Genomic DNA, 26,822 nt, shown 5'->3' on the forward strand with positions numbered 1-26,822 from the left:
GTTCCTATTTCTACTGTAGGCTTTGGATTTCTTGTTGCTGATATTTGCAGCAGCAGTGGTTGCATGGGCAGACCACGCTGCCCCTCTGCTCCTTGGCCTCAGTGCCAGTTGGTTGCCATGGCATCAAGAAAATGGTCCAGCTGGGCCAGCTTCAAGGTTCCTTGGCAGGAGTCCCTTGCACAGGGTCACTGTGCAGGAGGCTGTCACTCTCCTTCCCAGTAGCATGCCTCTTCTGCTGCAGAAAGAGCCATGGAAGGAACAGACCCAGAAGGTGAGGTTGGCAGCTACCTGCTCGTCAGGGCAGGCGGCCATTTTCTCTTCAGCAGTTTCTGCTGTAGAATTGAGGTGGGAGTTTAGTGAAACCTGAGTCACACTACAGGCTTTCCTAGTCAGCCTCGAATCTCAGCCAGATGCAAAGCCTCAGCGATTGAGGCTAGCCCTGGCTCAGGGTAACCGCTGACTAAAAACAACAGTGACAACAGCAACAACTTGCTTACAGTTAGGGATGAAGTGGAAAGAAAAGCTTATACTTGCCTTCATTTATTGAAGACACATGTGTTCTTGATCCTGGGGATAAAAGGATGAATAAGTCTCTGAGAGCTCAGAATTTCAGAGTGAGGACAGACAGGAAAGCAAGTTCAAGGTTGCAAGATGGTATGATAAGGATACAGTGGTGATGAGCAAGGGAGGGGGGTGATCAACAATGTCTGGGGAGGGGTCCAGGAAATCCTCCAGGGAGATGCGAATCTGGAGTATCCATCTTTTACCATATTTAAGGTTCCCCACAGCTCATTCCATGCGATAGGTGTGTTCCAGGTGCTTCTGGCCTGTGTGGTACCGTGGCGAGATTTGTAAAGGCCTAATGTTATCACCTTTGCCCTCAGGAAAACCCAAACTATAGGAAGTACCTTTTGGTTTTTAATACTGAGTTTCCCCAGGCTACTAGCTGTCGTGAAGAGCATATGAAAATACGGTACATCCTTTCTCATTATGTGGCTCTGACCTGTCTTGAATTGTTGACTGAAAGATATTTTTGAACCCCATTTAATCAAAACTGGATTTTTACGAGGTTGAAAGCTTAAAGCCAACTTTGTGTGGCTTAATCTTAAAATCTGAACATTAATCTTTAAAAATATTTCTGAGCTGTGGACCCACAGTTTAGCCATGAACTTCACTGAGCATCTCAATTAAAATGCCTTTGTTTTCTTAAACCTGATAAGCATTAGTATTATTATCCCAAATTTTGTGTTTTCTTTTTCATTTTAAATGAAAATAAATTTAAATGTGGTATCCTATCCCCTTATTTCTGGCCTGGGACACCCTGTTCATTTTGGACTACAGTATAGACATCCTGCATCTATTATGTATTTGTAGTACCTGATTTATTTATTTACCAGTAGGATATGATAAAACAAAATTGAGGAAAAGAAAATAAAAAAGTTTTAATTAAAGTAGGGAATTAGGAATATTTTCTTTTTTTAGTCCAAAGTTAAAAATCCTAGTACCTACAACTAGTGTATGTGTTTTTCAATGAGTCGAGATTGGCAACATTCAGTCAACGAAATTATCCTCTATCTAATTCAAAAACAATTTTGGCTGCACCTGGGAGATCAGTCAAACTCATGAGTACTATGAGTTTCTACCTCATCTGCAGGATTTATTTGCAGCTAATACGCTTGGGTCTACCTAGTAAATTGTTTTATGCCTTTTCTCTTGCATTTCAACTTTGCTTCATATCCATTTGGGCACAAATTGTTCTTAGCCACAGAAACATATTTTACATCTGATGTGTTTCCCCATTTACCACCCCACCTAGGAGCCTAGGCCTGATACACACGGAACCAGGTGGCAGGCAGCATGATGTGAAGGAGGAGTGTGAGGCTTTGAAGCCAGGTGCACATGGGTTCAGATCTTGACTGTGCCATTCATTGGGAATGGACTTGGGCAAGGTTCTTAGCCTCTCTGGGGCCTCTCAGAGTGATAAGACGGAATGTTCATGGCACACAGGAGGCCCTCTGGGCCCATGCCTACCCCACTCTTAAAAGCTACAGCAAGTCCCAGGGTAATCAGCAAAGGAAGGAGGTTTGACTTTGCTGGGTCATTTAACTAAATGAGAGCCATTTCCAACTTTCCCATCTCTTGTGCCTGGTCCTGTCTCCACTCCACTCTCCCAGCCCAGGCAGGTATTGTCCAGGGACTACTGCCCTGATACTCGTATGTGCAGGCCCAAGGGTTTGAATGATGTCTTACTGATAGATTGTTTTCACTGATACCATTCTTCATTTTCACTCTAGTTCATTGACTGGCTATTCAGCATCATGGAAAGCCCTAAAGAAGGCCTCTCAGCAAAGTCCAGGGATCTTTTAAAAGGTATCACTTCCATGCTTTATGCCCATCCAGTGTTGTCTGTGCTGCAGAACAGCATCCTAGCGTATGTTGGCTCCTGAAAGGGCTTGTCTTGGTTCAGTTTAGAGAAGTAATATGAAGCTGTCACCAGTGTGGCATTCTTGAATTAGAAAGTGGTTAAAAAAGTTGCATTGCCTTTCGATTTGTTATTTAAATGGTTTTTAAATGTTTTATTATAATCGTAAAATATGACTTAAAATTTAGAAAATTCAGAAAAGTAAAAATAAGCAAAGAAGAATCCAGAATCCCACTGCCCAATGACAATTTTGATTGTTTTTCCTAAGTTTTTGCTCCCTCTGTGTATGAGTATTAACATTTTTATAATCATAGCCAATTGGAAAATGTACATACACACTTTGAATACTGGCTTTTGTACTCTAAAATTATTTTAAAAGCATTTTTTTTTTTTTTTTGGCAATACGCGGGCCTCTCACTGTTGTGGCCTCTCCCGTTGTGGAGCACAGGCTCTGGACACACAGGCTCAGCGGCCATGGCTCACGGGCCCAGCCGCTCCGCAGCATGTGGGATCTTCCCGGACCGGGGCATGAACCCGTCCCTGCATCGGCAGGCAGACTCTCAACCACTGCGCCACCAGGGAAGCCCTTAAAAGCATTTTAACCCATTCTTACACTGGCTTCATAAGTATTTTTAATGGCTGCATAGTATTTTGCCAAGGGAATTGGACATTTCCCATGCTTCCAGGCATTTAGATGATTTTCATGTTTTTTACACATCTCTATTGACTGTTAAACTATGACTATGGGATCCACAAATATAGATGATCTTTCTGTGAAAATTATGTAGATGTTTTTACTCAAATCTGAAAAGTCTTCTGGGCATTGGCTCTGTGGTCCAAGACAGCTTGTACTGTCATCCACATCTTGAGACTTGGGGGTCTGGATCCTACCAGTGGCTGCTGTTGATGCCCCTGACATGCTGTAAGCTACTGCACTGAAAAGCCTCACCTTGGGAAAGTTGCCTGCTGGCCTACTCTTGTGATAATTGACCGTATTTTGCTTTAAGTATGATTGCCTAACAAGTGAGAATTATCTAATGTGTTGGTTCTTGTCCTTCTCCCTACCTCCAAAGTAGGTGGGAGGGCCTGTGTAGGACGGTGATTCTGATCAACCACAGAACTTCACTGAGGATCAGGGCAGTGGTCTGACATATTTTCACTTGACCATTCCCTAGAGACTTGCTGCTAGGATTTCCTCCATTTATTTTCCTTGAGGAGTTTGGACTAATTTTTAATGGCCATGGGTCTATAATTCCATTTGTTGTTCCCAACATATACTGTCTTAGGTCATGAAGATACTAATTGATACCGATGAGGAAAATAGTTATTTGGGTCAAAGAAGTACATGTTCACTTGATCGTGTATTCAAGGGCTTACTAGAGTCACACACAATTATTATGTAGCTCTGGCTTACCCTCATTCCCTCACACTATTATATTTTTTTTAAATCTCAATATATTTACATTAGTATTCTAAAATAAGATATGTAATAATTTACCTAGAGGGGTTACATGTAACTTCCCTACTTTAAATCGATCTCTGAGGGACCCATGACAGCTAAGGTGTGTGTTCAAATATAGTTTAGTACAGTCATACTTGCTCCATTGAGCCCATGAACCTAACTTCATTACAGAATCAGGTTTTTTGTCTTTGTTTACCTTTTTTTTAAAAAAATAATTTATTTTTGGCTGCACTAGGTCTTCGTTGCTGCGCGCGGGTTTTCTCTACTTGCGGCGAGCAGGGGCTACTCTTCGTTGAGCTGTGCGGGCTTCTCACTGCGGTGGCTTTTCTTGTTGCAGAAGCACGGGGGCTCTAGGTGCGCGGGCTCAGGAGTTGTGGCGCACAGGCTTAGTTGCTCCGCGGCATGTGGGATCTTCCCGGACCAGGGCTTGAAGCCGTGTCCCCTGCGTTGGCAGGGGGATTCTTAACCACTTCGCCACCAGGGAAGCCCTGTTTACCTTTCAATTAAGCTTTTTTTAGTGGAAAAGTGATATTCATGTAGAAAAGTGCACAAGTAGATTTTTACAAAGGGAACACACCTATGTAATCAGCACCCAGATGAAGAAAAAGAGCATTGTCAGCATCCCAGAAGTCACTTTTTGTTTTAATTATGCAGAATTTCCCACTAACTGGTTTCAAAGTAACTTAAAAAAAAAAAAAAAACTTTCCTCAACCTTTATTAATCATTTTCTTCCATTAAAATTCTAAGGCTTGATAGGAATTCTTAAAGATTAGCTGAGTGAGAACAAGCCAGGTTCTATTGACAACCTTTTTGATCTAAATGACTTTTTCAAATGCAACTCCACCAAATGCAACAGTGCACTTTATTTTTTGTCCCCTTAGCCACCCTGCTGTCCTTGAGAGTTCTCCCAGAGTTTACGAAGAAAGCTGTATGGACCAGAGCTTATGGTTGGTAAACAGTTTTGCAGTAGCCAGCAGCATTCTCAGCTGGATGAGGAAAACCATACAGACAGAAGGAATTTTTCAGAATTCGTGTCTGGGCTTACTGAGACGATGCAGAGAGCTGAAGGTCATGAAAGGGTGGCCACACAACCGACAGCTTGAACCGTGCACGCCAGGACAGGGGCCACTGCTTCAGTACCCAGGCCATTTGAGACCGAAACAAGAACTTGGATTTTCTTTTATTTGGCTAGAGTTCAACATAAAGATTTTTTGTGAAAATCTAATTATATCATCTCCTCCGCACTAAATTCTAGTAAAATAATCCTGTGAATTTTGTGCATGTGACTTTTGTTTTAAGGCATGGGGAAGGTTTTGCTAGCAAAACCAAACTGTAGCGGTGACAGTGGAATCTGATCTGTTTCCCATGAAGTCTCCAGAGGATATTCATTGACTCAGTAAGTTGGACATGTTTTCTTATTCTTATTGCTAAAACACTCTCTTGGAACTGCTATACGCATTTAAATAATAAGCATAGTGTTAAACATTGCTAAATCAGACTTGTAAGTGGTGGCTATAATTTTTTTATGCTTGAGTCTCTTGAATGCAAGTGAAAGTTACCCAATTCAAAATAAGGAAGGGAAGGTGTCTTTGCTCATAGGTATGGTGGAAGCAACATGGGTGGACTCTGATTCAGCTTGAGTCATGTTGAGTCCTTGGGTGGGGTGGGGAGGGTTCTGCGTGACCAGGCCGGGGTCACATGTCTGTCCACCTGAACTGGGTTCCCCCAGAAGAAAGGTGATTAGGATGCTAGGCAAGCAAAAAATGGCAAATATCTCTTCCAAACATCGATCTTTTTTTTATAAGTACAAACCTCTGTCTTAATCAGGGTGACTGGTGGCCTAATGCCAAGTAAATGAAGGAATGTGACAGCATCCTCAAGGGTTGCATTTTAAACTCAGGGGTTTAGAATCAGCCAGGAATTTAATTTGCTCTGATTGCTAATTATTGTTCCTTCATGCAGCCATTAATCAGGGCTGTCCTTAGCCAATCATACAAATATACTGATGTATACGTATATGGGATTACTGGGGAGAAAATGTGTGCCACTGGAATAATGTACCTTCGTGCTTATCATGCCACAGCAGTGTCATGGAACTTTTAGTATTCCTGTGTGGCATGTACAATACCTTCATGTTGTCACCAAGCACACCTACCACTTAAGTTAAAAATAGCTCTAATTTTATTTTCCAAATATATGGATTTATGATTCCAGGTTCCAAATATTTGTGGTTCACTGTGTAATTCACACTGTTTCCAGGTCACAGCTCTTTCTTTTGCTGAACTCCGTAGGGTGCTGAGATACTTACAGAAAAGGAGGAAAGGAAGGCGAGCTCTCAGGTAGTACTTAACTACATCACCAAGTATTTCATCTCTATTACTTCTTTAGAGGCTGAGCTGGAGGGAAATGAGTTTGGAGGAAGCAGAAGTGTAGAAAATTTATGTGAGAAGCCAGCTTCTGTCTCCTTCCCACCCACCGTGGCTTTCTCATACTACCTACCAATGAGATGTTGACATTCTTCTAACATTTATTACACTAGTTGTCAGACTATATAAGTGACTAGAGTTTCACTTGTATTATCTTATTTAACCCTTGCAACAATACTGTGAAGAGGCATTATTTTCTATTTTTAAATGAAGAAAACACATCTAATAAGTGGCAGAGCTACTACACCTGGAACCAAGGTCCTAGAACCCCAGGTCCAATGCGCTTTCTACTGCATCAGGCTCATCAGCACCCACTTTCAGATGAAAACTCCTACCAAGTATTAAGCCTCATTCATGCTTAATATAGATTGCTGGAATCAGATAAAAGAAACACCCCTGCCTCATATTAATAAGCCTCTGGAATTGGGACGTTGGGAGTTACAGTGTAAAGGAGCAGGTCTTCATGGGTTGAAGGACATTACATTCCCGGGCCAACTAGCAGATGTGGATGGCAGTAAAGAATAGGGAAGAGGAAATGGGCACTGAAGAACTACTCTCACATTTCCCCCCAAATCAGTGGGCAGACTTGCTGATGCTCAAGGAGAGGGATAAAGAATCAGCCCAGCCTTCCAGACCCAGACTGTCTTTTTCAGTTTGGCCCAGTTTCTTCTCAGTCAGACTTTGTCATTGCTCCTGCCTTGACAAGAAAACAGAATAGTACAAAAGGGAGGAAATAAGATCTACCTGTACCCTCTCTTCCCTAGCTCCCTCTTTTTGTTTTCAGCAGTCTTGTGTTTAAGCGTCATAGGATTTTCCTATTCATAGGATTTTCCTATCCATTCCTATTCATTTGGATTCCATAAAGAGTCCAAAATGTCAAAATATAAATTTGAAGCTGTAAAGGTTCTAAACTCTAATTATTCTAAGATGTAGGTTACTGGCATAATAAGACCCTTTCTCCTGGTTACCTGAGCTCCAGTAAGTATTAAGATATTTCCTTGGGATATTTCAGTTTGTTCTCCAGAAACCAGAAGTCTCTGCTTTTTTGAGACCAGACGTTCCAAACTATATACAAAAGGAAAAGTTTCCTTATAAGTCATCTTCTGTTAGTTTTTGAAATCACAAGTTGCCAAGACAAATAGCATGCTAGGGTATACTAACAAATCAATGTGTGGGATTAAGGCTATGTTGTGTGTCTCAGATGTGTCCAAACACTGTGACTCTTCACTTGAAGAGTGTACATTTGGAACAGATGTTGAGATCCATGCAAGTGCCTAAAATCTTTGTGCTTTATTTGTAATGTAATGGCTCCATGGTAACCAAGAGGCGGTTAATCACCTTTTTTTTTTTTGAAGTTAATTGCCACAAGTTAACTTCTCCAAAATGATTTTAACCAAAGATGATATTATAATAATATAAGGAGTAAAACTTTAAGGACTTAACTACTGTCTTGAAACATCTTAGTCACTTTGAAAGTAAGCAGTAGTTTTAGATTTTTGGTAAACATTTTAGCAAATTGCTGTTTTAGAAGAGAAATCTGACCATGTGGTTAAGAGGATGGGGCCTTCATTAAGGCCAGAGTTGTAAGCTGGGTCTTTAGGTCTCTGACCTCAACCAGCCTATTCATAGCTGCAGGCATTTCAAATGGAACCAGAGGACAGAATGTGGCTGGGACAGTTCACATCCTTCACCACTCTTATGGAAAGATACCTCACAGCATCATCGTCATGTATAAATGTATATCATCACTGCTCTGGTGCTGGATATATGCTTTTATATTTTCTGGAAGGAAACACTTTATTCTACTCCTAGTAACTTTAAAGTCTCATCTTTTTAATGTATGACACATAAAATATTTATGAAGTTGTGAAATAATGTCCAGCCAAACTATTAGAAATGGAACTGAATAAAAATGACATTGATGACTCCCTGACTTTGGTTTTATTTTTTGTATGAAAGAAATAACCTACCTAACAAAGTAGTTGTATGCTGTATAAATTCTAAAATGTAAAAGAAATGCTTTCACTTTTGTATGTTTCACTAACAATAAATAGTAGCTATAATGCTTGAAACAGGCCTGACAACATGTATGTCAGGACTTGGGAAGATAATGGAAATTTCTTAAGTAAAAAATTATTATCTACATTCTAGAAGCAAGTGGCACATTAAGGAAAGATATTTATGTAAGTTTTTTTAAAAAAACCTATATATGTGTCTTCTGAACATGAAGCACCCTTTGAGATAAATCCAAAATAACTGCAACATCACCTAGTTAATCTATTTCTTAAAGTATAGTTTTTTTTTTTCTGGATGTAGTAATAGTAATCCATAAAGTCAGAGTTGCACAACAACTCTGAGTGTCTACTATGTACCACCATACAAGCTTCTGGGGTACAAAGTAAACAAGACATGACATTCCTACCCTTGTGGAGCTTACATTCAGAAAATATAAATCAGTAAACCATCATGTAATAAAGAAAAGCATTCCTACTTCTGTATGGCCCTTTATAATTTACAGAGGTTTGCTTTACCATATTTCATTTGCTCTTCACAACAGCCTTGGGCAGTTAAGTAAACTGGGACTCAGAGAGTCATTCAGTTAGGAAATACTGGTGCTGGAGTTGAAATCAAAGCCAGCATTCTTGAGAGGACTGCACAGGATGGGGGAGTAGAAAGGCCCTGAGCTCTCCTCCTCTCACATGCACACCAAAATTACAACTATGTGCAGAACACCCATTGATGAAAAAGACCAGAACCTACCAAAAAAGATCTTTTACAACTAAATATATCAAGAAGGAACCATAATGAGATGAGTAGGGGTAGCAGAATTGTGATATAGTCAAATCTCATAACCCCAGGTGGATGATCCACAAACAGGAGAATAATAACAATTGCAGAGTTTCTCCCAAAGGAGTGAGCTCCCTAGCCCAGGAGTCCTGCACCAGGAAGACAAGCCCCCAGAGCATTTGGCTTTGAAGGTCAGCAGGGCTTACTTTCAGGAGTCCCAGAGGGCTGAGGGAAATAAAGACTTCACCCTTTAGGGGCTCACACAAAATCTGACACCCTCCTCGACCCAGGGCGGAGGCAGTAATTTGAGCGGAGCCTGGGTGAGACCTACCTACTAATCTTGGAGAGCCTTGCAGAAAGGCAGTAGGCAACTGCAGCTCACCCTGGGGACATAGACACTGTAGGAAGCCATTTGTGGGAACTCCTTCTACCAGGTGGACACTGGTGCTGGCAGGCACCACTGTGGAATCCTCCCTCCAGCTTATTAGCCCCAGGACCCACCCCACCCTTGCCCAATAGTCTGTACACACCAGTGCTGAGACACCTCAGGCCAAGTAACTAACGAAAACAGGATGGTCCAAAACCTGTTGGATGCATCAAAAGTAGTTCTAACAGGGAAGTCTATAAAAATACAATCTTACCTCAGGAAACAAGAAAAATCTCAAACAATCTTACCTTACACCTAAAGCAACCAGAGAAAGGACAAACAAAACCCAAACCTAGTAGAAGGAAAGAAATCATAGAGATCAGAGTAGAAATAAATGAATTAGAGACGAAGAAAACAATGGAAAAGATCAATGAAACTAAAAGCTGGTTCTTTGAGATGATAAACAAAATTGAAAAACCTTTAGCCAGACTCATCAAGAAAAAAAGGGAGAGGACACAAATCAATAATTAGAAATGAAAAAGAAGTAAAAACTGACACCACAGAAATACAAAGGATCATAAGATACTACTACAAACAACTATATGCCAATAAAATGGACAACCTTGGGCTTCCCTGGTGGCGCAATGGTTGAGAGTCCGCCTGCCAATGCAGGGTACACAGGTTTGTGCCCCGGTCTGGGAAGATTGCACATGCCACGGAGCAGCTAGGCCCGTGAGCCATGGCCGCTGAGCCTGCACGTCCGGAGCCTGTGCTCCACAACAGGAGAGGCCACAACAGTGAGAGGCCAGCATATCGCAAAAAAAAAAAAACGGACAACCTAGAAGAAATAGACAAATTCTTAGAAAGATACAACATTCCAAGACTGAACCAGGAAGAAATAGAAAATATGAACAGACCGATCACAAGCACTGAAATTGAAACTGTGATTCAAAATCTTCCAAAAAACAAAAGCCCAGGACCAGATGACTTCACAGGCGAACTCTATCAAACATTTAGAGAAGAGCTAACACCTATCCTTCCCAAACTCTTCAAAAATATAGCAGAGGGAGGAACACTCCCAAACTCATTCTACGAGGCCACCATCACCCTGATAGCAAAACCAGACAAGGATGTCACAAAGAAAGAAAACTACAGGCCAATATCACTGATGAACATAGATGCAAAACTCCTCAACAAAATACTAGCAAACAGAATCCAACAGCACATTAAAAGGATCATACACCATGATCGAGTGGGGTTTATTCCAGGAATGCAAGGATTCTTCAATATATACAAATCAATCATTGGGATACACCACATTAACAAACTGAAGAATAAAACCCATATGATCATCTCAATAGATGCAGAAAAACTTCTGACAAAATTCAACACCCATTTATAATAAAAAACTCTCCAGAAACTGGGGATAGAGGGAACCTACCTCAACATAATAAAGGCCATATATGACAAACCCAAATAAACATCATTCTCAATGGTGAAAACCAAAAAGCATTTCCTCTAAGATCAGGAACAAGACAAGGGTGTCCACTCTTGCCACTATTATTCAACATAGTATTGGACATCCTAGCCATGGTAGTCAGAGAAAAAAAGAAAGAAAAGGAATACAAATTGGAAGAGAAGAAGTAAATCTGTCACTGTTTGCAGATGACATAATACTAAACACAGAAAATCCTACAGATGCCAGCAGAAAACTACTACAGCTAATCAGGGAATTTGGTAAAGTTGCTGGATACAAAATTAATGTACAGAAATCTCTTCATTCCTATACACTAACAATGAAAGAACAAAAAGAGAAATCAAGGAAACAATTATATTTCCCATTGCAACAAAAACAATAAAATACCTAGCAATAAACCTACCTAAGGAGGCAAAAGACCTGTATGCAGAAAACTTTAAGATACTGATGAAAGAAATCAAAGACAACACAAACAGATGGAGATATACCATGTTCTTGGATTGGAAGAATCAACATTGTGAAAATGACTATACTACCAAAGCAATCTACAGACTCAATGCAATCCCTATCAAATTACCAATGGCATATTTCACAGAACTGGAACAAAAAATTTTTTGATTTGTATGGAAACACAAAAGACCCCGAATAGCCAATCTTTTTTTTTTTTTTTGCGGTACGCGGGCCTCTCACTGTTGTGGCCTCTCACATTGCAGACCACAGGCTCCAGACGCGCAGGCTCAACGGCCATGGCTCATGGGCCCAGGCGCTCAGCGGCACGTTGGACCTTCCCGGACTGGGGCACGAACCCGCGTCCCCTGCATCAGCAAGCGGACTCAACCACTGCGCCAGCAGGTAAGCCCCCAAACAATCTTGAGAACGAAAAACAGAGCTGGAGGAATCAGGCTCCCTGACTTCAGACTATACTCCAAATCTACAGTAATCAAGAGAGTATGGTACTGGCACAAAAATAGATATATAGATCAATGGAACAAGATAGAAAGCCCAGGAAGATGGCAGAAGAGTAACACGCGGAGATCACCTTCCTCCCCAGAGATACATCAGAAATACATCTACACGTGGAACAACTCCCACGGAACACCTACTGACCGTTCGCAGAAGACCTCAGACCTCCCAAAAGTCAAGAAACTCCCCACGTACCTGGATAGGGCAAAAAAAAAAAAAAAGAATAAACAGACAAAAGAAAAGGGATGGGACCTGCACCAGTGGGAGGGAGCTGTGAAGGAGGAAAGGTTTCCACACACTAGGAGCCCCTTCGCAGGCAGAGACTGCAGGTGTTGGAGGGGGGAAGCTTTGGAGCCGCAGAGGAGAGCACAGCAACAGGGGTGCAGAGGGCAAAGCGGAGAGATTCCCGCACAGAGGAACGGAGCCGACCGGCACTCACTAGCCGAGAGGCTTGCCTGCTCACCCGCTAGGGCAGGCGGGGCTGGGAGCAGAGGCTCGAGCTTCGGTCGGAGCGCAGGGAGAGGACTGGTGGCATGAACACAGCCTGAAGGGGTTAGTGCACCACGCCAAGCCGGGAGGGAGGGAGTCCGGGAAAAGTCTGGACCTGCCGAAGAGACAAGAGACTTTTTCTTCCCTCTTTTGTTGCCTGGTGTGCAAGGAGAGAGGATTAAGAGCACTGCTTAAAGGAGCTCCAGAGATGGGCGTGAGCCGCAGCTAACAGTGTGGACCCACTTCAGACCTAGAGACACATACAGACTGAAAGTGAGGGGATGGAAAAAGACATTCCATGCAAATGGAAACCAAAAGAAAGCTGGAGTAGCAATTCTCATATCAGACAAAATAGACTTTAAAATAAAGATTATTAGAAGAGACAAAGAAGGACACTACATAATGATCAAGGGATCGATCCAAGAAGAAGATACAACAATTGTAAATATTTATGCACCCAATATAGGAGCACCTCAATACATAAGGCAAATACTAACAGTCAGAAAAGGGGAAATCGACAGTAACACATTCATAGTAGGGGACTTTAACACCCCACTTTCACCAATGGACAGATATCCAAAATGAAAATAAATAAGGAAACACAAGTTTTAAATGATACATTAAACAAAATGGACTTAATTGATATATAATTATAGGACATTCCATCCAAAAACAACAGAATACACATTTTTCTCAAGTGCTCATGGAACATTCTCCAGGATAGATCATATCTTGGGTGACAAATAAAGCCTTGGTAAATTTAAGAAAACTGAAATTGTATCAAGTATCTTTTCCGACCACAACGCTAGGAGACTAGATATCAATTACAGGAAAAAATCTGTAAAAAACACAAACACATGGAGGCTAAACAATACACTACTTAATAACGAAGTGATCACTGAAGAAATCAAAGAGGAAATAAAAAAATACCTAGAAACAAATGACAATGGAGACACGACGACCCAAAACCTATGGGATGCAGCAAAAGCAGTTCTAAGAGGGAAGTTTATAGCAATACAATCCTGCCTTAAGAAACAGTAAACATCTCAAATAAACAACCTAACCTTGCACCTAAAGCAATTAGAGAAAGAAGAACAAAAAAACCCCAAAGTTAGCAGAAGGAAAGAAATCATAAAGATCAGATCAGAAATAAATGAAAAGGAAATGAAGGAAACGATAGCAAAGATCAATAAGACTAAAAGCTGGTTCTTTGAGAAGATAAACAAAATTGATAAACCATTAGCCAGACTCATCAAGAAAAAAAGGGAGAAGACTCAAATCAATAGAATTAGAAATGAAAAAGGAGAAGTAACAACCGACACTGCAGAAATACAAAAGATCATGAGAGATTACTACAAGCAACTCTATGACAATAAAATGGACAACCTGGAAGAAATGGACAAGTTCTAAGAAATGCACAACCTGCCAAGACTGAATCAGGAAGAAACAGAAAATATGAACAGTCCAATCACAGGCACTGAAACTGAAACTGTGATTAAAAATCTTCCAACAAACAAAAGCCCAGGACCAGATGGCTTCACAGGCCAATTCTATCAAACATTTAGAGACGAGCTAACACCTACCCTTCTCTAACTCTTCCAAAATACAGCAGAGGAAGGAACACTCCCAAACTCAATCTATGAGGCCACCATCACACTGATACCAAAACCAGACAAGGATGTCACAAAGAAAGAAAACTACAGGCCAATATCACTGATGAACATAGATGCAAAAATCCTCAACAAAATACTAGCAAACAGAATCCAACAGCACATTAAAAGGATCATACACCATGATCCAGTGGGGTTTATTCCAGGAATGCAAGGATTCTAAAATATACGCAAATCAATGTGATACACCATATTAACAAATTGAAGGAGAAAAGCCATATGATCATCTCAATAGATGCAGAGAAAGCTTTCGACAAAATTCAACACCCATTTATGATAAAAACCCTACAGAAAGTAGGCATAGAGGGAACTTTCCTCAACATAATGAAGGCCATATATGACAAACCCACAGCCAACATCATCCTCAATGGTGAAAAACTGAAAGCATTTCCACTAAGATCAGGAACAAGACAAGGTTGTCCACTCTCACCACTCTTATTCAACATACTTTTGGAAGTTTTAGCCACAGCAATCAGAGAAGAAAAGGAAATAAAAGGAATCCAAATCAGAAAAGAAAATGTAAAGCTGTCACTGTTTGCAGATGACATGATGCTATCTATACACAGAGAATCCTAAAGATGCTACCAGAGAACTACTAGAGCTAATCAATGAATTTGGTAAAGTTACACGATACAAAATGCATGCACAGAAATATCTTGCATTCCTATACACTAATGATGAAAACTCTGAAAGTGAAATCAAGAAAACACTCCCATTTACCATTGCAACAAAAAGAATAAAATATCTAGGAATAAACCCACCTAAGGAGACAAAAGACCTCTATGCAGAAAATTATAAGACACTGATGAAAGAAATTAAATATGATACAAATAGATGGAGACATATACCATGTTCTTGGACTGGAAGAAGCAACATTCTATAAATCACTCTACTACCCAAAGCAATCTTACAGATTCAATGCAATCCCTATCAAACTCCCACTGGCATTTTTCACAGAACTAGAACAAAAAATTTCACAATTTGTATGGAAACACAAAAGACCCAGAATAGCCAAAGCTATCTTGAGAACGAAAAACGGAGCTGGAGGAATCAGGCTCCCTGACTTCAGACTATACTACAAAGCTACAGTAATCAAGACAGTATGGTACTGGCACAAAAACAGAAAGATAGATCAATGGAACAGGATAGAAAGCCCAATGTAAACCCACGCACATATGGTCACCTTATCTTTGATAAAGGAGGCAGGAATGTACAGTGGACAAAGGACAGCCTCTTCAATAAGTGGAGCTGGGAAAACTGGACAGGTACATGTAAAACTATGAGATTAGATCACTCCCTAACACCATACACAAAAATAAGCTCAAAATGGATTAAAGACCTAAATGTAAGGCCAGAAACTATCAAACTCTTAGAGGAAAACATAGGCAGAACACTCTATGACATAAATCACAGCAAGATCCTTTCTAACCCACCTCCTAGAGAAATGGAAATAAAAACAAAAATAAACAAATGGGATCTAATGAAACTTCAAAACTTTTGCACAGCAAAGGAAACCATAAACAAGACCAAAAGGCAACCCTCAGAATGGGAGAAAATATTTGTAAATGAAGCAACTCACAAAGGATTAATTTCCAAAATTTATAAGCAGCTCATGCAGCTCAATAACAAAAAAAGAAACAACCCAATCCAAAAATGGGCGGAAGACCTAAATAGACATTTCTCCAAAGAAGATATACAGACTGCCAAGAAACACATGAAAGAATGCTCAACATCATTAATCATTAGAGAAATGCAAATCAAAACTACAATGAGATATCATCTCACACCACTCAGAGTGGCCATCATCAAAAACTCTATAAACAATAAATGCTGGATAGGGTGTGGAGAAAAGGGAACACTCCTGCACTGCTGGTGGGAATGTGAATTGGTACAGCCACTATGGAGAACAGTACGGAGGTTCCTTAAAAAACCACAAATAGAACTACCATATGACCCAGCAATCCCACTACTGGGCATATACCCTGAGAAAACCATAATTCAAAAAGAGTCATGTACCAAAATGTTCATTGCAGCTCTATTTACAATAGCCAGGAGATGGAAACAACCTAAGTGCCCATCATCGGATGAATGGATAAAGAAGATGTGACACATATACACAATGGAATATTACTCAGCCATAAAAGGAAACGAAATTGAGCTATTTTTAATGAGGTGGATAGACCTAGAGTCTGTCATACAGAGTGAAGTAAGTCAGAAAGAGAAAGAGAAATACCGTATGCTAACACATATATATGCAATTTAAGAAAAAAAAAATGTCATGAAGAACCTAGTGGTAAGACAGGAATAAAGACACAGACCTACTGGAGCACGGACTTGAGGACATGGGAAGGAGGAAGGGTGAGCTGTGACAAAGCGAGAGAGAGGCATGGACATATATACACTACCAAATGTAAGGTAGATAGCTAGTGGGAAGCAGCCGCATAGCACACAGATATCAGCTCCGTGCTTTGTGACCTCCTGGCAGGGTGGGATAGGGAGGGTGGGAAGGAGGGAGACACAAAAGGGAAGAGATATGGGAACATAAGTATATGTACAACTGATTCACTTTGTTATAAAGCAGAAACTAACTCACCATTGTAAAGCAATTATACCCCAATAAAGATGTTAAAAGAAAAAAAAAAACAACTAGCAAACAGAATCCAACAGCACATTAAAAGGATCATACACCATGATCCAGTGGGGTTTATTCCAGGAATGCAAGGATTCTTCAATATACGCAAATCAATCGACCTGATACACCATATTAACAAACTGAAGGAGAAAAACCATATGATCATCTCAATAGATGCAGAGAAAGCTTTCGACAAAATTCAACACCCATTTATGATAAAAACCCTGCAGAAAGTAGGCATAGAGGGAACTTTCCTCAACATAATAAAGGCCATATATGACAAACCCACAGCCAACATCATCCTCAATGGTGAAAAACCGAAACCATTTCCACTAAGATCAGGAACAAGACAAGGTTGTCCACTCTCACCACTGTTATTCAACATAGTTTTGGAAGTTTTAGTCACAGCAATCAGAGAAGAAAAGGAAATAAAAGGAATCCAAATCGGAAGAGAAGAAGTAAAGCTGTCACTGTTTGCAGATGACATGATACTATACATAGAGAAGCCTAAAGATGCTACCAGAAAACTACTGGAGCTAATCAATGAATTTGGTAAAGTAGCGGAATACAGAATTAACGCACAGAAATCTCTGGCATTCCTATACACTGGTGATGAAAACTCTGAAAGTGAAATCAAGAAAACACTCCCATTTAACTGCTGCAACAAAAAGAATAAAATACCTAGCAATAAACCTACCTAAGGAGGCAAAAGACCTGTATGCAAAAAACTTTAAGATACTGATGAAAGAAATCAAAGACGACACAAACAGATGGAGAGATATACCATGTTCTTGGATTGGAAGAATCAACGTCGTGAAAATGACTATACTACCAAAGCAATCTACAGATTCAATGCAATCCCTATCAAATTACCAATGGCATATTTCACAGAACTGGAACAAAAAATTTTTTAATTTGTATGGAAACACAAAAGACCCCGAATAGCCAAACAATCTTTTTTTTTTTTTTTTCAGTACGCGGGCTTCTCACCATTGTGGCCTCTCCCGTTGCGGAGCACAGGCTCCGGACCTGCAGGCTCAGCGGCCATGGCTCATGGGCCCAGCTGCTCAGTGGCACGTGGGACCTTCCCGGACCGGGGCAGCATCCCGCGTCCCCTGCATCGGCAGGCGGACTCTCAACCACTGCGCCACCAGGGAAGCCCCCAAACAATCTTGAGAACGAAAAACAGAGCTGGAGGAATCAGGCTCCCTGACTTCAGACTATACTCCAAATCTACAGTAATCAAGAGAGTATGGTACTGGCACAAAAATAGAAATATAGATCAATGGAACAAGATAGAAAGCCCAGGAAGATGGAGGAAGAGTAACACGCAGAGATCACCTCCCTCCCCACAGATACATCAGAAATACATCTACACGTGTAACAACTCCTACGGAACAGCTACTGAACACTGTCAGAAGACCTCAGACCTCCCAAAAGGCAAGAATCTCCCCACGTACCTGAGTAGTGCAAAAGAAAACAGAATAAACACAGAAAAAAATAGGGACAGGACCTGCACCAGTGGGAGGGAGCTGTGAAGGAGGAAAGGTTTCTACACACTAGGAGCCCCTTCACGGGCAGAGACTGCGGGTGGCGGAGGAGGTAAGCTTTGGAGCCGCAGAGGAGAGCACAGCAACAGGGGTGCGGAGGGCAAAGCGGAGAGATTCCCGCACAGAGGATCGGAGCTGACCGGCACTCACTAGCCCGAGAGGCTTGTCCGATCACCTTCTGGGGCAGGTGGGGCTGGGAGCTGAGGCTCGGGCTTCGGTCAGAGTGCAGGGAGAGGAGTGGCGGCATGAACACAGCCGGAGCGCAGGGAGAGGACTGGCGGCATGAACACAGCCTGAAGGGGTTAGTGCACCACGCATAACCGGGAGGGAGTCCGGGGAAAAGTCTGGACCTGCCGAAGAGGCAAGAGACGTTTTCTTCCCTCTTTGGGAAGAAACTACCACTGGCATTTTTCACAGAAAACTACCACTGATATTTTTCACAGAACTAGAACAAAAAATTTCACAATTTGTATGGAAACACAAAAGACCCAGAATAGCCAAAGCAATCTTTAGAATGAAAAACAGAGCTGGAGGAATCAGGCTCCCTGACTTCAGACTATACTACAAAGCTACAGTAATTAAGATAGTATGGTACTAGCACAAAAACAGAAAGATAGATCAATGAAACAGGAATAGAAAGCCCAAAGATAAACCCACGCACATATGGTCACCTTATCTTTGATAAAGGAGGCAGGAATGTACAGTGGAGAAAGGACAGCCTCTTCAATAAGTGGTGCTGGGATAACTGGACAGGTAGGTGTAAAAGTATGAGATTAGATCACTCCCTAACACCATACACAAAAATAAGCTCAAAACGGATTAAAGACCTAAATGTAAGGCCAGAAACTATCAAACTCTTAGAGGAAAACACAGGCAGAACACTCTATGACATAAATCACAGCAAGATTCTTTTTGACCCACCTCCTAGAGAAATGGAAATAAAAACAAAAATAAATGGGACCTAATGAAACTTCAAAGCTTTTGCACAGCAAAGGAAACCATAAACAAGACCAAAGGACAACCCTCAGAATGGGAGAAAACATTTGCAAATGAAGCAACTGACAAAGGATTAATGTCCAAAATTTATAAGTAGCTCATGCAGCTAAATAACAAAAAAACAACCCAATCCAAAAATGGGCGGAAGACCTAAATAGACATTTCTCCCAGAAGTTATACAGACTGCCAACAAACATATGAAAGAATGCTCAACATCATTAATCATTAGGGAAATGAAAATCAAAACTACAATGAGATATCACCTCACACCAGTCACAATGGCCATCATCAAAAAATCTAGGAACAGTCAATGCTAGAGTGGGTGTGGAGAAAAGGGAACACTCTTGCACTGCTGGTGGAAATGTGAATTGGTACAACCACTGTGGAGAACAGTATGGAGGTTACTTAAAAAACTACAAATAGAACTACCATATGACCCAGCAATCCCACTACTGGGCATATACCCTGAGAAAACCATAATTCAAAAAGAGTCATGTACCACAATGTTCATTGCAGCTCTATTTGCAATAGCCAGGAGATGGAAACAACCTAAGTGTCCATCATGGGATGAATGGATAAAGAAGATGTGGCACATATATACAATGGAATATTACTCAGCCATAAAAAGAAATGAAATTGAGCTATTTGTAATGAGGTGGACAGACCTAGAGTCTGTCATACAGAGTGAAGTAATTCTGAAAAAGAAAGAGAAATACCATATGCTAACACATATATATGGAATTTAAGGGAAAAAATGTCATGAAGAACCTAGGAGTAAGACAGGAATAAAGACACAGACCTACTAGAGAATGGACTTGAGGATATGGGAAGGGGGAAGGGTAAGCTGTGACAAAGCGTGAGAGAGGCATGGCCATATATACACTGCCAAACGTAAGGTAGATAGCTAGTGGAAAGCAGCCCCATAGCACAGGGAGATCAGCTCGGTGCTTTGTGACCACCTGGAGGGGTGGGATAGGGAGGGTGGGAGGGAGGGAGATGCAATAGGGAAGAGATATGGGAACATATGTATATGCATAGCTGATTCAATTTGTTATAAACCAGAAACTAACACACCATTGTAAAGCAATTATACCCCAGTAAAGATGTTAAAAAAAAAAACCCGAGAAAGACAAATATATGATATCATTTATATGTGGAATGTAATTTTAAAAAATGATTCAAATGAACTTATTTACAAAACGGAAACAGACTTTCAGATATAAAAAATACCTTATGGTTACCAAAGCAGAAACGTGAAGGGGGAGGGATAAATCAGGAGCTTGGGATTAACGTACACACACTACTATATATAAGATAGATAACCAACAAGGACCCACTGTCTAGCACAGGAAACTCTACTCAATATTCTGTGATAACCTAAAGAATCTGAAAAGTAATGAATATATGTATACATATAACTTAATCACTCTGCTGTTCTCCTGAAACTAACCCAACATTGTAAACAAACTATAATCCAATAAACTTTTTTAAAAAGACACACTGTAACTAAAATGGCAAAAATTAAAGGTAAAAAGAGAATATTAAAAGAAGCAAGGGAAAAGGAACACATTACATACAAGGGAACCCCCATAATACTATCAGCTGATTTTTCCACATAAACTCTGTAGGCCAGAAGGGATTGGCACAATATATTTTAAAGTGATGAAAGGAAAAACCAAGAATACTCTACCAAGCAAAGCTTTCATTCATATTTGATGGAGAGATCAACAGTTTCACAGACAGGCAAAAGCTAAAAGAGTTCAGCACCACCAAACCACCTTTACAAGAAATGTTAAAGGAACTTCTCTAAGTAAAAAAGAAAAGGACACAACAAGAAACATGAAAACCACGAAAGGAAAAAGCTCACTGGTAAAGGCAAACATATAGTAAAGGTAGGAAATCATCCATGCAAAAAGCTAGTAGGAAAGTTAAAAGACAAAAGTTGTAAAATCATCTATATCTACAATAAGCAGGTAAGAGATACACAAAACAATTATATGTAAAATATGATATCAAAAAGAGTAATTTTGAGGGGAGGAGAGTACAAATCCAGGATTGTTAAAATGCATTTGAAATTAAGAGATCAGCAACTTACAACAATCACATGTATATATAGATTGCTATATATAAATCTCACGTTAGCCATAAACCAAAAATTGATAATAGATACACATACAAAAAAGGAATCTATACATAACACTGAAGATAGTCATCCAATCACAAGAGAACAAAAGAAGAAAGGAATAAAAAAAGAACTACAAAAACAACCCCAAAACAATTAAAAAATTGGCAATGAGAACATACATATCAATAATTATTTTAAATGTAAATGGACTAAATGTTCCAATCAAAAGACATGAAATAGATGAATGGATACCAAAACAAGACCCGTATATCTACAAGAGTCTATCTACAAGAGACTCACTTCAGATCTGAAAGTGAGGGGATGGAAAAAAGGCATTCCATGCAAGTGGTAATCAAAAGAAAGCTGGGGTAGCAATATTTATATCAGAAAAAAAATAGACTTTAAAATAAGAACTATTAAAAGAGAGAAAGAAACACATTACACAACGATGAAGGGCTCAATCCAAGAAGAAGATATAACAACTGTAAATACATATGCACCCAACATAGGAGCACCTAAACATAAAACAAGTATTAACAGATATAATGGGAAAAATCGCCAGTAACACAGTAATAGTTGGGGACTTTAAAACGCTACTTAGGGCTTCCCTGGTGGTGCAGTGGTTGAGAATCTGCCTGCCAATGCAGGGGACACGGGTTCGAGCCCTGGTCTGGGAAGATCCCACATGCCTCAGAGCAACTAGGCCCATGAGCCACAACTACTGAGCCTGTGCGTCTGGAGCCTGTGCTCCGCAACAAGAGAGGCTGCGATAGTGAGAGGCCTGCACACCGCGATTAAGAGTGGCCCCCGCTTGCCGCAAGTAGAGAAAGCCCTCACACAGAAACGAAGACCCAACACAGCCAAAAATTAATTAAGAAAAAACCGCTACTGACATCAATGGACAGATTATCCAGCTAGAAAATCAATAAGGAAACACTGGCCTCAAATAACACATTAGATCAGATAGACTTAATCAATACATAGAGAGAGCATTCCATCCAAAAGCAGTAGAATACATATTCTTTTCAAGTGCACATGGAACATTTTCCAGGATAGATCACATGCTAGGTCACAAGTCTCAGTAAACTTAAGAAAACTGAAATCATATCAAGCTTCTTTTCTGACCACAACACCCACACACAATGTGACTAGAAATTACAAGACAAAAAAACTGCAAAAAACACAAACACGTGGAAGCTAAACAATATGCTACTGAACAACTAATGGATCACAGAAGAAATCAAAGAGGAAATAAAAAAATATCAGGACACAAATGAAAACAAAAACACAACAATCCAAAATCTATGGGACACGGCAAAAGCAATTCTAAGAGGGAAGTTTATAGCAATACAAGCTTACCTCAGGAAACAAGAAAAATCTCAAATTAACAACATAACCTTACATCTAAAAGAGCTAGACAAAGAAGGACAAACAAAACTCAAAGGTAGTAGAAGGAAAGAAATCATAAAGATCAGAGCAGAAATAGAGACTAAAAAAACAATTGAAAAGATCAATGAAACTAAGAGCCGGTTCTTTGAAAAGATAAACCAAATTGATAAACCTTTAGCCAGACTCATCAAGAAAAAAAGAGGGTGCAAATCAATAAAATCAGAAATGAAAAAGGAGAAGTTACAACCAACACCACAGAAATACAAAGAATCATAAAAAAGTACTATGAACAACTACATGCCAGTAAAATGGACAATCTAGAAGAAATGAAAAAAATCCTAGAAACATACAATCTCCTGCACTAAAAAGAAATAGAAAACAGGAACAGACCAATTACCAGTAATGGAACTGAATCAGTAATTTAAAAAGCTCCCAGCAAACGAAATGTCCAGGGCCAGGGAGCTTCACAGGTAAATTCTACCAAACATTTAGAGAAGAGTTAACAACCATCCTCCTCAAACTATTCCAAAAAATAGCAGAGGAAGGAATGCTTTTGAACTTATTCTATGAGGCCAGCAACAGCCTGACACCAAAACCAGATAAACACATCATAAAAAAAGGAAATTACAAGGTCAATATCACTGATGAACACAGATGCAAAAATCCTCAACAAAATATTAGCAAACCCAATCCAGCAAAACAGCAAAAGGATCATACACCATGACCAAGTGGGATTTAACCCAGGGATGCAAGGATTTTTCAATATCTGCAAATCAATCAATGTGACACACAACATTAACAAACTGAAGAATAAAAGCCACATGATCATCTCAGTAGATGAAGAAAACGCATTTTAAAAATTCAGCATCTATTTATGATAAAAACTCTCCAGAAAGTTGGCACAAGGAGAACATATGTCAACATAATAAAGGCCATATACAACAAACCCACAGCTAACATCATACTCAACAGTGAAAAGCAGAAAGCATTTCCTCTAAAATCAGGAAGAAGTCAAGGATGCCCACTCTCACCACTTTTATTCAACATAGTATTGGCAATTTAGCCACAGCAATCATACAAGAAAAAGAAATAAAAGGAATCCAACTTGGAAAAGAAGCAAAACTCACTATTTGCAGGTGACATGATGCTATACACAGAAAATCCTAAAGACACCATCAAAAAACTACTAGAGCTCATCAATGAATATAGTAAAGTTACAGGATACAAAATTAATATACAGAAATTGGTTGCTTTTCTCTACACTAACAATGAACTATCAGAAAGAGAAATTAAGGAAACAATCCCATTTATAATCATATCAAAAGGAATAAAATACCTAGGAATAAATCTCCCTAAGGAAGTATCATAAAAGACCTTGGAAAACTATAAGACACTGATGAAGAGATTGAAGATGACACAAACAGATGGAAAGATATAGTGTTCATGTTTTGGAAAAATTAATATTGTTAAAATGACCGTACTACCCACCCAAGGAAATCTACAGTTCAGTGCAATCCCTATCAAAATATCCATGACATTTTTCACAGAAATAGAACAAATAATTTTAAAATTTGTACAGAAACACAAAAGGCCCCAAATTGTCAAAACAGTCTTGATAAAGAACAACAGAACTGGAGGAATCTCACACCCTAACTTCAGACTATAGTACAAAGCTACAGAAATCAAAACAGTATGGCACTGGCACAAAAACAGACACACAGATCAATGGAACAGAATACAGAGCCCAGAAAAAAATTAATGCACTTATGGTCAATTAATCTATGACAAGGAAGGCAAGCATACACAATGAAGAAAAGACAGTCTGCTCAATAAGTGGTGCTGGGAAAACTGGACAGCAACATGTAAAACAATGAGATTAGAACATTTCCTCACACTATTACAAAAATGAGCTCAAAATTGATTAAAGACCTAAATGTAAGATTGGAAACCATAAACTCCTAGAAGAAAACATAGGCAGAACACTCTTTGAGATAAATTGTAGCAATATTTTTTTGGATCTGTCTCCTAAAGCAAAAATAAGTAAATGGGAACTAATTAAACTTAAAAGCTTCCGCACAGCAAAGGAAACCATTGATAAAATGAAAAGACAACTGACGGAATGGGAGAAAATATTCGAAAATTATATGACCGATAAGGGGTTAATATCCAAAATATATAAACAGCTTATACAACTCAACATCAAAAAAAATATATTAAAAATGGGCAGAAAACTTAAATAGACATTTTTCCAAAGAAGACATACACAGGGGCAACAGGTACATGAAAAGATGCTTGATATCATTAATCATCAGGGAAATGCAAATTAAAACCACAATGAGATATCACTTCACATCTGTCAGAATGGCTATCATCAAAAAGAATACAAACAAATATTGGCAAGGATGTGGAGAAAAGGGACACCCTCATGCACTCTTTGTGAGAATGTAAATTGGTGCATCACTGTAGAAAACAGTATATCTAAAAATAGAACTGTCATATGACCCAGCAATTCCACTCTAGGGTATTTATCCCCCAAAAAACGAAAACACTAATTCAAAAAGATTCATGCATCCCAATGTTCAAAGCAGCATTATTTATGATTGCCAAAATATGGAAGCAACCTAAGTATCCAACAACAGATGAATGGATAAAGAAGATGCAGTATATATACATATATATACATCTACATATATACACACACACACACACACACACACAATGGAATTCTATACAGAGATAAGAAACAATGAGAAACATTGAAAGAAACAATGAAATTTTGCCATTTGCAACAACATGGATGGACCTGGAGGGTTTTAGCCTAAGTTAAATAAGTCAGCGGGACTTCCTTGGTGGTCCAGTGGTAAAGAATCTGCCTTCCAATGCAGGGGACCCAGGTTTGATCCCCGGTTGGGGAACTAAGATTCCACATGCCACGGGGCAACTAAGCCCATGCGCCACAACTACTGAGCTTGCGTGCTTCAATGAGAGAGCCCATGTGCCACAAAAACTACAGAGCCCACGTGCCCTGGAGCATGTGCACCACAACTAAAGAGAAGCCCGCACACCACAATGAAGACCAACACAGCCAAAATAAATTAAATAAATATTTTTAAAAAATAAGTCAGAGAAAGAAATACTGTATAATATCACTTATATATATAATCTAAAAAATAAAATAGTGAATATAACAAAAAAGAAACAGACTCACAGATAAACAAACTAGTGGTTACCAGTGGGGAGAGGGGAAGGGGGAGGGGCAAGATAGGGGTAGGGGATTAAGAGGTACAAATTACTATGTATAAAATAAGTAAGCTATAAGGATATATTGTACAACACAGGCAATATAGTCAGTGTTTTATAACTGTAAGTGGAATACAACTTTTAAAAACTGTAAATCACTATATTGTTTACCTGATAGTGTACATTAACTGTACTTCAATAACAATAACGACAATAACAAGAGTGCTCTTACCTCTAAAACACATTATGTATCACAGGACCCCATGGTTCAGCTGAATACCACAAAGTAAGTACACAATGGATGCCTACATTTATCTGATGAATTAAAGCATATTTTTACTAGTTGATTTTCATATAGAATTGACTGGAACCTTTTTTAAGATGAGATTTAAAATTCCAGCTACACTTAGCAAAGATAGACTAATTTGTTAATAATTCCTATTTAGTAGGTTTAAAACTATATAAATATAAGAAAAAATGAATGCCATTATCTCAGTTCTACAGAGAACTATATTGTATGGTGGCTTTTATATAAATAGTTCTTATTAGCAGTTTTCTGTCCAAAGCTGAAATACTTTATACTCAAAAGCAGTGGTTGTCAAACTGTAGTGAAAATGAGGCTCATTTGAGGAGCCTGCCAAATGCAGGCTCCTGAGCTAATTACCAAAGCCTCTGATTCAATAGCTCTTTAGTGGAGCCCAGGAATCTGGATTCTAAATAGGCACTCTTGTTAATTCTGTGACTGTTGCTCCCTGGAATTACTTAGAAAAACTGCCTGGAGAAAAGTGCCATATCAAAATCAGCTTATCACTTAGACCCAGAAGAGG

General features: G+C 39.5%; 2 protein-coding genes across 11 annotated transcripts in view; one reads left to right on the forward strand and one right to left on the reverse strand.

Annotated features, from left to right (window-relative positions):
- FOCAD (focadhesin) overlaps nt 1–5,501 on the forward strand; it is a 313,993-nt gene extending 308,492 nt beyond the window's left edge. For all 9 annotated transcript variants that reach the window (XM_060014801.1, XM_060014800.1, XM_060014798.1 and 6 more), the window contains 3 exons: nt 20–271; nt 2,295–2,370; nt 4,766–5,501. In XM_060014801.1, the coding sequence (XP_059870784.1) occupies nt 20–271; nt 2,295–2,370; nt 4,766–4,839 (402 nt within the window). In that variant the 3' untranslated portion in view covers nt 4,840–5,501. The remainder of the gene's footprint in view (nt 1–19; nt 272–2,294; nt 2,371–4,765) is intronic.
- HACD4 (3-hydroxyacyl-CoA dehydratase 4) overlaps nt 1–26,822 on the reverse strand; it is a 95,941-nt gene that overhangs the window by 30,903 nt on the left and 38,216 nt on the right. The window contains exon 8 of one of the 2 annotated variants that reach the window (XR_009519885.1): nt 5,588–6,280. The exons of the other annotated variant lie outside the window; for it this stretch is intronic. The gene's annotated coding sequence lies outside the window, so the exon portion shown is untranslated. Of the gene's footprint in view, nt 1–5,587; nt 6,281–26,822 lie in introns of those variants that run through there. 2 annotated transcript variants of the gene reach the window in all.

Source organism: Delphinus delphis, chromosome 6, assembly GCF_949987515.2.
Source record: "Delphinus delphis chromosome 6, mDelDel1.2, whole genome shotgun sequence".
NCBI lineage: Eukaryota > Metazoa > Chordata > Mammalia > Artiodactyla > Delphinidae > Delphinus > Delphinus delphis.